Source organism: Mustela erminea, chromosome 9 (genome assembly GCF_009829155.1).
Source record: "Mustela erminea isolate mMusErm1 chromosome 9, mMusErm1.Pri, whole genome shotgun sequence".
Taxonomy (NCBI): domain Eukaryota; kingdom Metazoa; phylum Chordata; class Mammalia; order Carnivora; family Mustelidae; genus Mustela; species Mustela erminea.
In genome coordinates, this window is record NC_045622.1 from 94,694,463 (window position 1) to 94,706,102 (window position 11,640).

At 58.0% G+C, this 11,640-nt stretch overlaps 1 protein-coding gene across 6 annotated transcripts in view; it reads left to right on the forward strand.

The window, feature by feature from the left end:
- Window positions 1-9,846, forward strand: part of TSPAN18 (tetraspanin 18) — a 175,867-nt gene extending 166,021 nt beyond the window's left edge. For all 6 annotated transcript variants that reach the window (XM_032356509.1, XM_032356506.1, XM_032356510.1 and 3 more), the window contains 5 exons: window positions 1,903-1,977; window positions 3,162-3,260; window positions 3,652-3,834; window positions 6,936-7,019; window positions 9,019-9,846. In XM_032356509.1, coding sequence (XP_032212400.1) covers window positions 1,903-1,977; window positions 3,162-3,260; window positions 3,652-3,834; window positions 6,936-7,019; window positions 9,019-9,066 — 489 coding nt within the window. In that variant the 3' untranslated portion in view covers window positions 9,067-9,846. The remainder of the gene's footprint in view (window positions 1-1,902; window positions 1,978-3,161; window positions 3,261-3,651; window positions 3,835-6,935; window positions 7,020-9,018) is intronic.
- The last annotated feature ends 1,794 nt before the right edge of the window (window positions 9,847-11,640 follow it).

Below are 11,640 nucleotides of genomic sequence, written 5' to 3' on the forward strand. Positions count from 1 at the left end.
CCAGTGTGGGAGCTAAAGAGAAAGGCCATGGGATGGGCATCGGCTTCTAGAACCGACCAAGCATCTGTAAGCCGGAGCCCACGTGGGAAGCAACTTGACCAGTGAGCCCCCTGCCGAAGGAGACCATTAGGGACAAGGAGTGAAGCCGTCCTTCTTGGGGTGGGACATTTAAAAACAAATGAAGCCATTGACAGGTCTCAGGACTGTTTTCTGTTCCCACCCTGGATAGACCATCTAGAAATCCATCCCAAGGCTCTCTGTCCGCAGCCCAAGCAGTTCGGAGAAACCCCAGGGCCTGCGCGGGGCGGCTGCTGTTAGAGCTGCAAAGTCAGGGAGGGAACACGACTGGGGTCTTCCTGGGATGAGGATGAAGCGACAGAAACCTTCTTCCTCCTGGAAGAGATGCGATCCAGGGGAGGGGTACCAGGAGCTTGCCAGCAGCAACGGGTGTCTGTGGGGAAGCCAGCACTGAGCGAACGCCTGACAGCCGCCGGGCCCTCTGGGGCTCCCATGGGAGCTGGCTTCCGCGGTCCTTCTACAGTTGGAGGAGCCTCAGCGACAAGCTTTGCTCAACTTCTGACGACAGACAGAAACTTGCATACCCCTTATTTCAGGATTCCCCATGATGATCCCAGGAGCAGATGTGAGCATCCCCATTTTACTGACAAGGAAACTGAGGCTCAAAGGAGTTTTCATGAAGGGAGGCAAGGAGGCTGAGTTGTCCTGACACTGAGGGCAGGACTCCCGCCTCCTTCCAGCCCCTGCACATCTCAGGGCAGCCGGGCCGTGGGGGCTGGGAGGGTGTGCAGGACCTTTGGGCGGTGGGGATCTGGTCCTCTGCTGGTGGTCTCCAGGTGGGCTGACAGCTCCGGGTTGGCCACAGACCGGAAATGCCGAGGGCTTCTCGACGCAGAGTAATGAAGGCAAAGTCATCTCGTTCCTTCTGCCCATGGCTCTCAGCCAAAGCAGTGCCCACACTGACCATGGTCTGCGTTGTGGCGGAGAACAAGGTCATTAGGGTGAGCGGGTCAGTCCGGGATCATTTGTCCATCTGGCAGCCATGTACCAATACCTTCACTGGCAGGCATGGGGAATGCTTCTGTTCATGATATTGGGGGGGTGGGGGTGCAGCTGCTGCTGGGCAGGCATCTCTGGGGGGCACTGTGATGTGGGGGACCCCAGGAATGGCTTCCCACCCGGCGAGGGGCTAGGCTGAGCCTGGTCTGGAAAATGAGGAGCTGGTGGACGAGGAAGGGCGGAGCTTTCCTGGCAGAGGAGGGGTGGCCGCCAGACAGGAGGCATCGTGGACAATTTGGAGAACGTCAAGAAGTGCAGAGAGGGGTCTGTTAGATTTCAGACTCCAGCGCCTGGGTTTCCCGATGTTCATGGGCCTGTCACTTCCCCTCCCGTCTTGCTTCTTTATTGTGCCTGAAGGTCAACATCAATTCCTCACTGCTCATGGAAAGGAGAGGTGGCCAGGCAGGGAGAGGTGGCGCTGGGGGAACGGGGGCTGGGGAGCCAGTCTGGGGTCTCCAAGGAACCCCAGATTTCCATGAGGAGAGAGCCCAAACAGGTCAACTTCAGTCACCTTCCAGGGCTACGAGGTGATGTTGTTCAGGCTGAACACTGCACAAGGGGCATCGTGGAAGGGGTGCCATTTGCCTGGAAGCCATATTTGTTTGTGTACTCTTTCCTATTTGTATTATAAGCTTGCTGACTCTGAAGATGACTTGTTGGTAGGCTGCTTATGAAAAGATGTCTGAGGTAGGGCAGTGAGGGTCCCTCGTCTCATGAAATTGGTACATTGGGTCAACTGCGTGACAGATGGGCGGGGGCATCAGCGAGCAGTCGCCTGTCCCCTTCCCACCACCCTCGGGGCTCACAAACCTCTTCTCTTCACAGTTCTTCCTGTTTATCCTCATCATCTTTTTGGCGGAGCTCTCAGCGGCCATCTTGGCCTTCATCTTCAGGGAAAATGTAAGTGTGGGCCTCCCGTTGCCCCGGCCTCCCTTGGGGGCCAGCCCCTCCCCTCCTCAGACAGGGTTTCACAGAGTCGGTAGCCTCTCAGCCAGCAATTCCGACCCAAATCATGACCCACCACCCCAGAGACCCTCTTCCTGCGAGAGTGTTTCCAGAAGGTAGAATCAGAAGGTCCTTTAGAGTCTCTGCTCTTCCAAAGCACCTGATACAACCCACACCTGATTCTGGAATCTTCCATCCCACACCATGCCCGGCAATAGTCGTTTGGCAGAGGCTAGTTGGCGAGGCTGTCCCCAGGCCCTGGGGGTATGTGACGTGCAGGAGGACAGAGCAGGGCCCTCTCGGTTGAGGTCCCGGCCAGTATGCAGTTTGGGCAACTTGCCCTCACCAGCCGCCTTTTTCCAGGAGCGCCAACCACCCAGGGCACCAGCCCCATCCCGAGTCTATAGGAGCCAGGCACGGCCAGCCACGGCGGGGTGTGCCTGGAAACAGGAGGGGGAAGGAAAGAGAGGGGTGAGGGGTCCAGACTCACAAGCTGGTCTGAAGGAGCAGGAAGGCAAGCCAGGGACAGAGGGGAAGAGGCAGCCACTCTGTGTGTCAGGAATGGAGCCTTCCAGCTGGGCCCCACATGGGGCCCGGTCCTCTCACCGCAGCAGGGAAGAGAGAAGGGAGGACGGTGGTGAGGCCCGAAGAGAATATGTGGAGGGCGGGAGCGCCTTCCCAAGACCTTTGGAAACCAGATCTCAGACTCCCTTCTTCAGGGCCAGGGACCTGGGGCATACCTGTGGCTCTGAGGAACAGCTCAGAGGGGAGGGAGTGGGGTGAGGGGCAAGCCCCCCACCCTGGATAAACCCTGCTTCTGAGAAGAGCTGCAGGGTGGAGAGAGCTTCTGGGCTCGCTGCCCAGAGGTGGGTGTGTTGACTTCCTATTCTAGCTGGTGATCCGAGGAATCCCAGTGATCCGGGGCAGGGGCGTGGGGGGCATACGCCCTGGAGTGGGGACTCAGGAGCCACCCCAAGGTAGTGGCTTGGGAGAATCCCCGACCCTGGGGCCCTGAGGCCTTGCCTCCTCTCCAGAAGCAGCTAGCTGAAGAGACCAGGCCAGGGTCTCTTGGGGTGCCCCAAGCTGCTGGTAGGGAGGGAGTGGGGGGATCTTAGCCCCCCCTCTGCCTCTCCCTCCAGCTCACCCGCGAGTTCTTCACCAAGGAGCTCACCAAGCACTACCAGGGCAACAACGACACAGATGTCTTCTCTGCCACCTGGAACTCGGTCATGATCACGGTGAGTGACGCCCCCAGGGATGCCATGAGCATTCAAAGCCATGATGCCAGGCACAGCGAACGTCCCGCCTCCAGAGCCCACTTGGCTCATGGACCTGTACCAGATATCACTAACTGATCAGGGCCTTGGAGTCGCCATCCATGCAGCATTCTGGGCCGTCATTGTCACCATCACCCCCCATTTTACACAGAAGGGCACTGGAGGCTCAGAGAGGTTGAGTACCTTTCCCGGGGTCACACAGGAGCAGCAGACAGAGTCAGCCCCTAGCTGAGTCTTGACTCTGCTCCTTGCCTTATGAGAGTCTCGGGGGAGGCTGTCTGGCCACCTCTGCCCCCTGGGCCCAGCTCCCACCACCTCCCCTCCCAGACTCTTCCCTTCGCTGTCCTCCTAGTTTGGCTGCTGTGGCGTCAATGGGCCCGAAGACTTCCGGTTTGCATCAGTTTTCCGACTGCTGACTCTGGACAGTGACGAGGTGCCCGAGGCCTGCTGTCGAAGAGAACCGCAGACTCGGGATGGGGTCCTGCTGAGCAGGGAGGAGTGTCTGCTGGGAAGGGACCTGTTCCTGAACAAGCAGGTACCAGGCCCTGCTCCCCCAGGCAGGGGGCCTTGGATGGCCAGAGCTGGGTGGAGGGTGGGGGGCGATGCTGGCACGGGGCCCTGGAGCACCCCAGCCATCGCCTGAAGATGTGGGTCACCGTAGGTGACTCCTCGGTGGGGCCAGGAAGCCCCTGGGATCCAGCCAAAGTAGAAGGATCAGTGCAGCAGATGAGGCTGCGCTGGCCCAGCTGGAGGAGTAGGCCTTTGGTCTGGGGCTGAAGGGGAGCTGAGACTCCGCTGTGTTCCAGGCGGGGGTCTCCCTGAGCTTCTGACAGTGCTGGTTGGGAGCCCAAACTGAATTACATAGAGGGGGCCCCTTAGATCTTATTTTGGGGGAAGCTCACCTTCTGTGCCATATAGAAGCCCCTTCTGACCCCCAGGGGGCAAGGTTCCCCTCCAAGGTCAGGGAAACTATCAGACTCTTTGCATCTCTTGCCACCCGAGGACTTTATCTGGGTCCTGGGAGGAATGCCTTTTCCTTCTTGCACGTGCCATCTCTGGGGGACACACGGCACCTGGTTTGCCCCCTGTCCCACCCCCGCTGTGAGACAAATTGTGCCCTTGTACTTGGTGCCTCCTTCCCACAGAGGGGAACACGTGGGTGTGGGTGTGAGAGACCAGGCAGGGGGAGTCAGGGGGAGAACAAGGATGAGCCCAGGACATGCCCCACACCCCTCCCTTGATTAGGCTTCTCGTGAGGCTCTCCTGGGAGACTTCCAGATGCAGGGGACACAGCAGGAGGCGGGAGACAAGGGGCTCGCGTTCTGTTGAAGGAAGCTCATGCTAACCAAGGAGCAAACTAGAAGTAATTTCACATGGTCATGATCACGAAAAAAAAGAAAACCAGATGCCAAGCTGGAAGGGACTGGGATGGGGGCCACAGGGCAGGCCTCGGAGAGCCCCGTGGAGGGGGGGCCACATGCTCAGGCCTGCCCCTGGCCCTCTGATGAAGTCTTTCCAGCTTCAGCTTGGAACTTAGCACCTCTCCCCCCGCACATGTGGTGTCAGACGACGACATTCAGGGGCCCTGAGATCAGGCCATGTGAGCTCGGGGCAGGGAAGGCCACCAAGGGGCTTGGGTCTCAGCCTCCCAGAAAGGCTCCAGGACAAGGAGGGGAGGCAGGGGAGGGCTCAGGCTTTGAGGTCCAGCAGGCCTGGACCACGACACCCTTTCTGGACCTCTGCTTCCTCATACCATCCCAGAGCCAGCTGGCTGTCCTCTTTGGAAAGGTGGCGTGATGCCATCGCCACCAGGGAAAAGCAGCACTTCCTACTTCCCCAGCAGCGAGGCCAGGGGACCAGGCAGTGGCCAAGGAGAGGCGAGCAGAAGTGGTACAAGAGTACCACTTGTGTCCTGTCCTTAAAGCCCTGGGCTGGTCCCTCCTCCTTTGCCCCAGGACCTGGCCAAGGAGGGTGTCCCCCTAGGATGTCAGGGCGTTATGAGAGGAGTCTGGGCCACGGACAGCTCCACAAAACACATGGACCACCTCAGCTTCCTACAAAAGGCAAAGGAACATCTAGCTTGTCTAAGACCCTGCTGTTTGGGATGCCCGGCGCCCAGAGCCAAACCGATGTCCTGAGGCCACCTGTCGATTGTTCTGGAAGGCTCCTCATGGGCCCTGTTCCTGTAGAGTCTCACCCTCGTAAGCTTCCTATTTCTGGGCTCATCCTCGATGATGACACCCCCTTCCGTCTCCCGGGCATGACTTTGGAATCCGAGCTCCTTGGCAAGGTCCCTGTGCAGCTGCCTGAGTTCTTCCTGGTGCTTCTGTTCCTCATGAGATCCTTTTCTGGAATCCTTTTCTCCTTGGCATCCCCATCACAGTCTTGAATCAGTAAGCAAAAGTTTGAATGCAAGGACACCAAAGCCCACCTCAAGGGGCTCGTGCAGATGCCCTCTGTGTTTCACACATAGCAAGAATTCTGGAAGGCAATGGCTTTCCCCATTACATCAGTAGCTTTGTCCTGTCTGTCAAAGCCTGGCCTCCATGATCTTTGTGGACTTTCCTTGGTGGCAAAACGGCTGCCATGGCTCCAGACATCCCACCCATGTTTAAGACAGAGAGAAGGGAAAGTGTGGCACCACTGTCTTTCCCAGAAAGCACCAGTGGACATCTGTATAGACCTGGATAGCCAGGACTCGCTTCCATGGCCACTAAGGGCCGAAGCAGAAGGCACTCCTCTGTGGATGTTGAGTTAGTCCACCACTGTTTACCATTGACCTCTAATGAGCATAAATAAGGAAATCCCTCAAGAAAGTGACCCATGATGAATACTCAGAGTCAAACCCGCCAGAGCAGTTTCTCCGGCTCTTCTCAGCCTTCCCTGGGTCAAGACGGTCACCTGGGCAGGTCAGGGATGTGTTTGTTCTCCTGCTGGAAACGAATCAGGGGGTCTCCCAGTAGATGATGACCTAGCTAGAGCGTGAGTCCAGGCCAGAGGGGTGACCACAAATAGGAAACCATCCATATTCCCCATCTCTCTGGGTGATCTTAAGCCCTCTCTCCCCACAGCATCACATTTCTCTCCTTTATCCCCAGTGCTCCCTGGCAGGTTGTAAGTGTGGGGGCTGCTGTAACTGTCCAAATAAAGTGCTACATCCTCATTTTCCTGGCATGGGAAAAGCATTCCAGCCAGAGAGCAAGAGCAGCATGTGCAAAGGCCCTGGGGTGGGAAAGAACATGGGGTGCTCCAGGAACCAACAGAGGAAGGCCAGTAGGGCAGCAGCACAGTGAGCAGGGCAAGACTGGCTCAAGGTGAGGGCAATAAAAGGGCCACTCCCGCTCTCTCCATGTGTCTATATCCACCTCTGTCTCAGTGTGTGTATCCCCAGCACTGCTTAAGAGATCAGTAATAGCACAGGAATCCATCCGCTTAGAGGGGCCTGGAGTGAGGGGCTCTGGACCTTGGGGGAGGCCCACCCAATGGTGCCAACAAGGGTTTGACAGGGTAAGCCTGCTGCTGCCCAAGTTTTGGGGCCCCAGGCTAGTTCCCAGGCTTCATACTTCGGTCCTGATGCTGGCCCCTGACCCCAGACTGTCTCCAGTTATGGCCTCTCTTCTGGTCCTTCCTTCCCAGGGCTGTTACACAGTGATCCTCAACACTTTTGAAACCTACGTCTACCTGGCTGGAGCCCTCGCCATAGGGGTGCTGGCCATCGAGGTAAGTAAAAGCCCCCCATTTCTCTGGCTCCCCAAAAGCAAGGCACATACAGGGTCTCGGGGAGATCCCCCATAACCTGCATTTCCCAGCCCACCTCAGTCTCCATATCCTAAATCTAGGACCCAATGTGTCCCCCACTGCAGGGACTGTGGTGTGGGAAGCCCAGCTGAGTCTGTCTGTTGCCTGAGTCACTGTTGGACTCTGGGCTCATCTGAGCAAGCCTCCAGCAGTGAGTTGGCAGGCTCTGAGAGTCATCCCACAGTCTTCCTCCCACTGCCCGCTGCACCCCCCATCCCGTCCCTGTTCCTCTCTGGCTAAGCCTCCCCCAAGGTCCAGAGTGAACCCTTTAACGAGAATCAACACCGCTGCCTTGTGGGAGGGGCTGCGGCTTGTGCGTCCAGATCAGACCCTTTCTCTGTGGGAGGCTCAGGGCCTCTGGGGCCTTGAGACCTCACAAGGGCAGTCTTAATGAACCCCTTTCGCCCCAGTCCTGGCCAGGGGCAGTGGTGACTCCCAGCTCTGAATGAAAGGGAGGCGGCTGCAGAGTCTGCAGAGTCTGGCCACCGCCACGAGGTGGCGCTTCCGCCAACGGACAGAGCTGCCCCTCCCTGCTCCCGCCAGCTCCTGGACTTGGCATTGACCATCTCCAGGAAAGACCACTCCTGGGCCTCAGCCAGGCCTGGGCGGGTGGGGAAACAAAGTCAGGCAGCCCGAGCCACAGCCTCCCTGTGCCTCCTTAGGCAGGTGGGGGGAGGGGGGAGAGTAGGTGTCCAGAATGCCCCTCACCAGAAATGTCACTTTGCTCAGCTTCTCAGGGCATCCTCCAGCCCCGGGTGGAGCAGTTTTGTGGAGACTACCAGGGATGTGTGGGGGGGAGGGGTCATTTATTCGTTCATTCAGCAAGCATAGATTGAGCCCCTACTGTATGCCAGCATCGTTCCAGGTAAAGCAGGTCTCTCATAGGGCAGGGGGACACAATGAACAAGGGACAGATAAATCTGCTGGGACTGTGGGAATCGCAGGCATGTGTCCCGCTGTGCCTCTCCCCAGAGGGGCCTCTGAGCTATAGAGGACTCCTCTGCAAAATGGTACTACTACTCTGTTCCCAGGCCGCGGTTGCGGCTGGGCGTCATAAGGATGCCTGGCCAGGCTGTCCTAGAGTCTTGTTAGACAATGTCTGTATTCTTCATCTGCTGTCCTCACCCCCGGCCCACAAGCCTAGCTGCACCCCGAAGGGAGGCAGGAATCTGCTCCCAAAAAGGGACTTTTTCTGTATCGCTGTCCCAGCCTCACCTTGCCCACGCCGCTTCCCCAACCAGAGATCTGGCCCTGAGTCTTTGGTCTGGGGACTGTCCCTTCTGCTACTCGCAAGAAGACCCCTGCCTGTGGGGGCCTCAGCCATTCTAGTCAGAGGGGCATCCTGAATCTGGGTCTCTGCCTGCCCTACCCCCCAACCCCCTCCCACCCAGGGCCCTAGTGTGGTGTTGGGTCATCTTCTGGCAAGGGCTACATCTTCCCCCGCTCCTGAGAGCTAGAAAGGGGAGTGCATGGGACTTCTGAGTATGGGCTGCAGGGTCACAGCATAGACCCAACCCCCAGCTCCCCCACTTGCAGCTGTGTGACCTTCGGTGGGTCACATGACCTCTCTGTGTCTTGCCTCTGCTCTGTTGAAGATTTCTGAGAAAGTACTTAGGACTGGGCTGGGCGCACAGGAAGCTCTCAGGCTTCAGGGAAGGGACGCCTTTGGCCCAAGTTGCTGCTAGCAAATAGAGGAATTAGATTTGAACCCATGTCCAAAGCCCACTTCTTTCCATGACTCTGCTGCACAACAAGGGCCAGTGGCTGGCAAAAGGTGCTTGCCCCCAGGAATCCTCCCGCAGGAGTGTGCCCAGTGATGGGTGAGCCCCCTTGCTGGGCCGATGGTTACTTCCCCTTGGGAGGGGACAGCCGCGTGCCAGGCTGGAAGCCCAGCCTGACAAGCCAACTTCTACTTCTGCAGCTTTTCGCCATGATCTTTGCCATGTGTCTCTTCCGGGGCATCCAGTAGAGGGCGTGGCATGGAGCCTGAAGCCTCACCCACCACCACTGCCCAGCCCCCGACGCCCTCCCCTACCCCGCGCCCCTGCCCCCTTGGCCCCAGGGGAGGAGGTGAGATCACGATAAGTGGGCAGGAGAAGGGGCAGAGGAAAATAGCTATTTTTTTAACAAGAAAATGAAGATGAAACTACGATTGTTAGACCCCGCCTGGTCTCCGGGTGGGTGCCATGGGCTCTCTTCAGGGGCCCAGCGCCTGAACCCCAGGAAGCTGTCTGCACTAGAGACCAAAGGAACCCCAGGGCCAGGTTCCCTCCTCGGTCCCACCAGCCTCTGGCAGTCGCAGGCCTGGGCCTTCTCCTCAGCTCCAGGTGCCAAGAAAGTGCAGATCTAGCCAACAAAAGACAAAAGCAGCTCTCAGAGGTCGACAAAGCCCCCCAGAGCCCCAAGGAGACTCGGTCACCTTGTCCTTAAGAACTTGGAACCTACGTTCAACCTCTGGTCCTCTGATGGCGTTGTCCCTGCCTCGGGCTGGGGTCAAGAATGGGCTGCAGACACTGGATCCAAGTGTGGCCTAGCTGGCAGAGTCCTTGCTTCCCTCATCTATTGGATCACATAATCCAGAAAGCCCAGAGAGGGGGCATTTTTCATTCAGTCACACAGCATATGCATGACAATTCTGAACAAGAACCCAGTGGTCCCTTGGCTGCCTGTTGCACCTTCCAGGTCTCTGTAGGTCCCAGCAGGTCTGCTGCTCACACTCCTCCCTGGCCTCAGCATCCTGGCTTCCCCAGGAGAGAGAAAGCAAGCTGGTCAAGAACTTACCAGCTCCACAGCTAAGAAAATTCTGGACTGTCCTCCCTGCTCCCTTCCCACCTCCCCATACTTCTTTCTAAGCCCCCAGGGACACGGAACTCTCACACACACACTACAGTCACTTTTCTACACTGCCCACCTCTTCCCACAAGCCCAGCCCTTTCCCTGTTCCCCAACAACTCTGTGACTCCCAGGGCTGGAAGGAATCCCCAAGACCATCTGGTTCTCCTCTCCCCTCCCAGAACTGAGACTTGGATGTCTTCCACAAGATTTCTGCCAAGACTTCACCACCCTCTTCTTGCATACCTCCAAGGATGGAGAGCTTTCTACCTCCTGAGACAGACTTGTCTTTGGACTGCTTTGACTTCTTAGCATCAGCTCAGTGCACATGAGAGTTCTCTGTTTTTCTCTGCTTCCATCTGTGGCATTCCACTTGCCCTCACTCCCCAAAGTGTTAAGGCCACACAGTGCCTCCCCCAATCCCCATTTTCTCCAGGCTAAAGAGCTCCAAGACACCTCATTTCTGCTGCCAAATGGCTTCTTGTCCCTTCATGGGCCCTAGCACACTTCTGAGTGTTTCTTCCAGGCTGAGGTAGGGAGGTGTTTTCCCCTAGACCCACACCCACACAGTACCCACAGACCAGTCCCTCAAACACAGGTCGTGCATTCTAGACCAGTATCAGCAACTGTATCGTGAGAGCCCTCCACCCCAGTGAATCAGGATTGCCTGCCAGGCCTGTTCAGAGGATGGGAGGTTTGGGGACGGTTCGGGGAGGGGGGAAGGACAGCATCATCCTGATCTGTGGTGTTGGGATCGATGGTGTTGGCCAGACAATCAAGGCTTGATTAGTGACGGCATGGCAGTGGGAGGGGCAACACAGAGCCTGCTGTCCTCCCCCACAGTCCCTCTTCAATATTTGGGGAGAACCCATTCTGGATCCCAGACCCTGTGTCCGCTTCCAGCCTCCCAGCCTGCCAGCCCCTAGGAGAGACAGGGCTGTGCCTGGAGCCCCATGCCTCCTGGCTCTGCCACCAGCCCCCTTTACAGATGCAGCCCTGAGCTCTGTGCCTGCTGTAAAGATCGGGTTTAACCTCCTCCCCGTCTCTCCCCTTCCCCATCCCATCCTTATGCTGCCCCCTTCCCCCAGTCCCAGGCCCTGCTCCTGGTCTCCAAGCAGGGGCTTTCCATATTGTCCCTGGAACTCCAGATGTGTGGCCATGAACTCCCCCGTGACCGGGCATCCCTGGGGCCCAGAGCCCCCTGCAGCTAGAGGGTAGCCTAGCCCAGCACGAGCAGGGCCTTGGACTTGGCTCCTCTCTAGACCCACACCCCCGCCCACATGCTCAGCTCCAGCTTCCTGGCAGAGGCAAAGGGCTGGTCTGAGCTTAGCAAAAGTAACAACAGCTGGCTTGGCTGGACTCAGGGTCTCGTGGGGCAGCTGTGTGGCTCTAGTCTGGGGGCATCTCAGGCTTCCTGGTCCCCTCTAGCCCCCTACCAGCCAGGAGAATCTGGGACCTTCAAGGTAAGAAGGGCCTGGGCTCTGGCATGCCCTCCCTTCCCATCTCCAGTCGTGTCCATTCTTCCCACCTCTTGTCGGCCCCGGGAAGGTCCGTGGGAGGCAGAACAGATCCCAGAGGAACATCAGGCTGAGGCAGGTTCAAGGGCGGATGGTGAGCCTCATCCCTCAGAGCTTTCCAGAAAGGTACCACGGAGCACCGAGTCCACCACTCCCCACACAGGGGCTGGAAAGGGAGAGCGGGCAGTCTCCAG